At 50.3% G+C, this 3,683-nt stretch overlaps 1 protein-coding gene across 1 annotated transcript; it reads right to left on the reverse strand.

The window, feature by feature from the left end:
• Positions 1-1,205: 1,205 nt before the first annotated feature.
• LOC117562121 lies at positions 1,206-3,683 on the reverse strand. Its single transcript, XM_034239904.1, has 2 exons — positions 2,100-3,683; positions 1,206-2,001 (listed from the first exon to the last, which is right to left on the reverse strand). The coding sequence occupies exons 1-2, from the start codon at positions 3,546-3,548 to the stop codon at positions 1,258-1,260; spliced, it is 2,193 nt and encodes a 730-aa protein (XP_034095795.1). The 5' UTR covers positions 3,549-3,683; the 3' UTR covers positions 1,206-1,257.

Raw genomic sequence — 3,683 nt, forward strand, 5'->3', positions numbered from 1 at the left:
AGATTTGACATGGGCAAACAGGCTATTTCAGACTTCCATGACATACACCGGGAAAACCACCTCACTTTGGCCGCTCACAGAGACCCAAAACACGGACTACAGACCTCCAGCATATCTACCTGACATGCGTACTTCCATAACCTCGCGCACCTTGGGACCCCGGGCCCCCGAACTTAAGCACTCCCCCACGGACTAAACCCAGATGATTACACCCTCAAGAAACTCGTGCCCCTGGTAACCTATAAGGGGGTCTATTTTGCGGTGCTTTACAGTCCACCCATCGGACACCATAGTCGGACTTATTCACAGCAGCAGCACCCACCCTCCTATGGAGGATGTTCTCATGGCCCTGGTAACCTATCAGGGGGTCTATTTTGCGGTGCTTTACAGTCCGCCCATCGGACACCATAGTCGGACTTATTCACAGCAGCAGCACCCACCCTCCTATGGAGGATGTTCTCATGGCCCTGGTAACCTATCAGGGGGTCTATTTTGCGGTGCTTTACAGTCCGCCCATCGGACACCATAGTCGGACTTATTCACAGCAGCAGCACCCACCCTCCTATGGAGGATGTTCTCATGGCCCTGGTAACCTATCAGGGGGTCTATTTTGCGGTGCTTTACAGTCCGCCCATCGGACACCATAGTCGGCCTTATTCACAGCAGCAGCACCCACCCTCCTATGGAGGATGTTCTCATGGCCCTGGTAACCTATCAGGGGGTGTATTTTGCGGTGCTTTACAGTCCGCCCATCGGACACCATAGTCGGACTTATTCACAGCAGCACCCACCCTCCTATGGAGGATGTTCTCATGGCCCTGGTAACCTATCAGGGGGTGTATTTTGCGGTGCTTTACAGTCCGCCCATCGGACACCATAGTCGGACTTATTCACAGCAGCACCACCCACCCTCCTGTGGAGGATGTTCTCATGGCCCTGGTTACCTATCAGGGGGTGTATTTTGCGGTGCTTTACAGTCCGCCCATCGGACTCCATAGTCGGCCTTATTCACAGCAGCACCACCTGCCCTGCTGGAGGTTCACACTTTAACTTGTTTTACCCTCCGCTGCCTTACACATCCTCCCACATTTGAGCACTCCTCACGTGGACTAAACCCCTTCATGCACACCACCAGAACCTCGTGCCCCTGGGGATCTTAATGGGGAAACACCCATATTGGGTTATAAAAAAGAGGACAAATTAAGTAATTTTAACAAACTTTATTTACAGAAATATATACATTGACACTTTATAACATTATAACATTATTAACTCATCCAGCACAAGCGGACTGAGTACAACAAAACATTGCATATTTACAAGTTGGTCACTGGCAACATTGTCCGTATCGGGTGAAGTTGGTGCAGAGGCTGGCACCCTCTCTTCACCCGTGTCTGAGGGACTGTGTTCGGCCATTGACTGTTCCCTCTTCGCCGCTCTCCAAGCGTTGAAGTCTTTGTATAATTCATCTGACGTCTCGGTATCGGTGGAGTCTTGGTAGGGAGTAGGGCTATGCTCCTCTCCAGAGCTGTCACGGTCACTGTGGATGTCAATGTCCCCCAAATTGTCTTCACTCACCCCTGATGCTGCTGCGGCCACTGCTTGCAGTGACTCTGTGAAGAGCATTCGTATGTCCGCAGCCTCCTTCAAAGAAGGATTCTTGGCATAAAATGTGTCTGCAGTTGCAGTGTTGTGACACATGAAATCACTCACTCTTTGGCGGTTGCTTATGTCCTGAAACCTCTTCGCATTATCGGCGTGGACTGTGCGGAGGTCGGTGAAGTTAATGGGACCTTTTAGTCCAACATCAGCCCATGCCAACCTCAGGAAGGTGGCAAGGTTCCTCGATGGGTTCTTCCCCGCTATGCAGAGGAAGTAGCGGTTGTTGGTGCCGGTCAGCGTCCCCTTGATTTCCAGCCATCTCTTCATCCATCCAAATTCTTCTATGGTGAGGTACATCTGCGCTTCCCCGAACGCGTTGGCCGTCTTGTGGTTGCTTACCTGTTATGACAGAGTTAGAGAGCGTCAATACAAGTATCAATCATCCACAACATGTGTATCACTGCCAGAATAAACACATGTTTTAATAGCTCACTCACGTGGATGAGGTGGCCAAAGGCAGTGCCAGTTATCTCCGCCTTTAGGACCTCCGTGTTGGTCATGTTGGAGTAGACCCCCGGACGGTGCCCATAAATGCAGCTCCAATTGAGGGTCATGTACCCATAGAGCAGGCTCCGGGTTGCGTGAGTCGGATTGCTGGTCATCACGTCCAGGAGCTGAGGGATGCGAGTTTTGGCCGCAGTCAAACATGCCATGATGTCTTTATGGCTTGGCAGACCTTCTATCTTGTCCCGCTTCACCTGCATCTGGTGGATAAACACCTTCTTTCTCATGGACTTCAGGATGGCAGCAACTTCCCGTGTGATTAAAATCATGTCATTCTGGTTGAGCCTGCTCCCCTTGCATGGTGTTTCATTCATGTACTTGAGAAAGTGTGATATATTTTTGATATAGAAGTCAGATGTCGTGACCTGTAGGCTTGACTTTATCAGGCTCCGGGACCACCCACGTATCCTCTTCAGATCCCTCAAAAAGAGCCAGTCAGACAGGCGATTGAAACCGTGTGCCATGAAGCTTAGGAATGATTTGACTCTGCTTATTTTGGAGACTGCGTTTTCTTGGAGCCTCACTGTTGGATCGATGCCCTCATAATGGTCCCGGTAGCCTTGCAGATACTTCTCCATGATGCGTGGGAATGTAATGTCCCGCATTCGATTCCCCCGGCCCCTGCCGCTGAACCAGGGGGAATGTATGGGAGGGGAGGATGACGAGGCCTCGGTATCTATGGATGCAGGTTCTGAGGAGCTGGATACAGGTGTGTGAGAGGCAATGGGGGACTTCCTGCAGGAGGGACCTTTGGACTTGGACAGCCTCTTTGGTGTTGACTCTGTTCGGGATCGTTTCCTTAGAAACACCCGCTCTTGGTCCTCGGCCCTCTGGTTCATCCTCTTTCGGTTACGTTTAATCCTCTGCTGCAGCATGCAGCGCAGGGATTTCACCTCAGCAGCATATATGTCCCTCTGAGCCTTCATTCTGTTTGCATCCATCCTCCATTCCTTACAGTCCGGGTTGTCACATTTAATCACTGGGGACAAGGGTGGAGGTTGTGACAGGACATCATCACCCACAGTGTCCACATCCCAAGAGGTAATCATTGCTACTGTGGGGTTTGTCAAACTGAGTTCATGAAGCTTCTTCGTGGCCACTTTCATTTTTAGTTTAGTTAAAACCACATGTAATTCCTGCCGGGACAGCTCAACATGGTTTCTGTACAAGTGGCGGTCCAGCCTTGTCCCGTTGTACTCGCATCCTGCAATAATGCAGGGCTGGAGCCTAATGTTTATCCGTCCTTTCGCCAACAACAGCAGAATTCTTCTTTCAACTAAATTACGCACACTATGGTTCCTCAGCAGGTGCTTGCTCAGGGCACGGTAGGGACTATTACAGATAGGACAACCGATCGCCATCATTTTTGTATGCCTGAGCATTTCGGTACCGGGAAGTGTCACCAGTATAATGTATAGAACCGGGGGGGACAAAGAAGGATAGGTGAAAATAAGAAAGTTGCACTCAGCGAACTAGAAAGACCCCATGTCAAATTTCTCCGGTTTATTTTCAATAAA

Source organism: Gymnodraco acuticeps, unplaced genomic scaffold, assembly GCF_902827175.1.
Source record: "Gymnodraco acuticeps unplaced genomic scaffold, fGymAcu1.1, whole genome shotgun sequence".
Lineage (NCBI taxonomy): Eukaryota > Metazoa > Chordata > Actinopteri > Perciformes > Bathydraconidae > Gymnodraco > Gymnodraco acuticeps.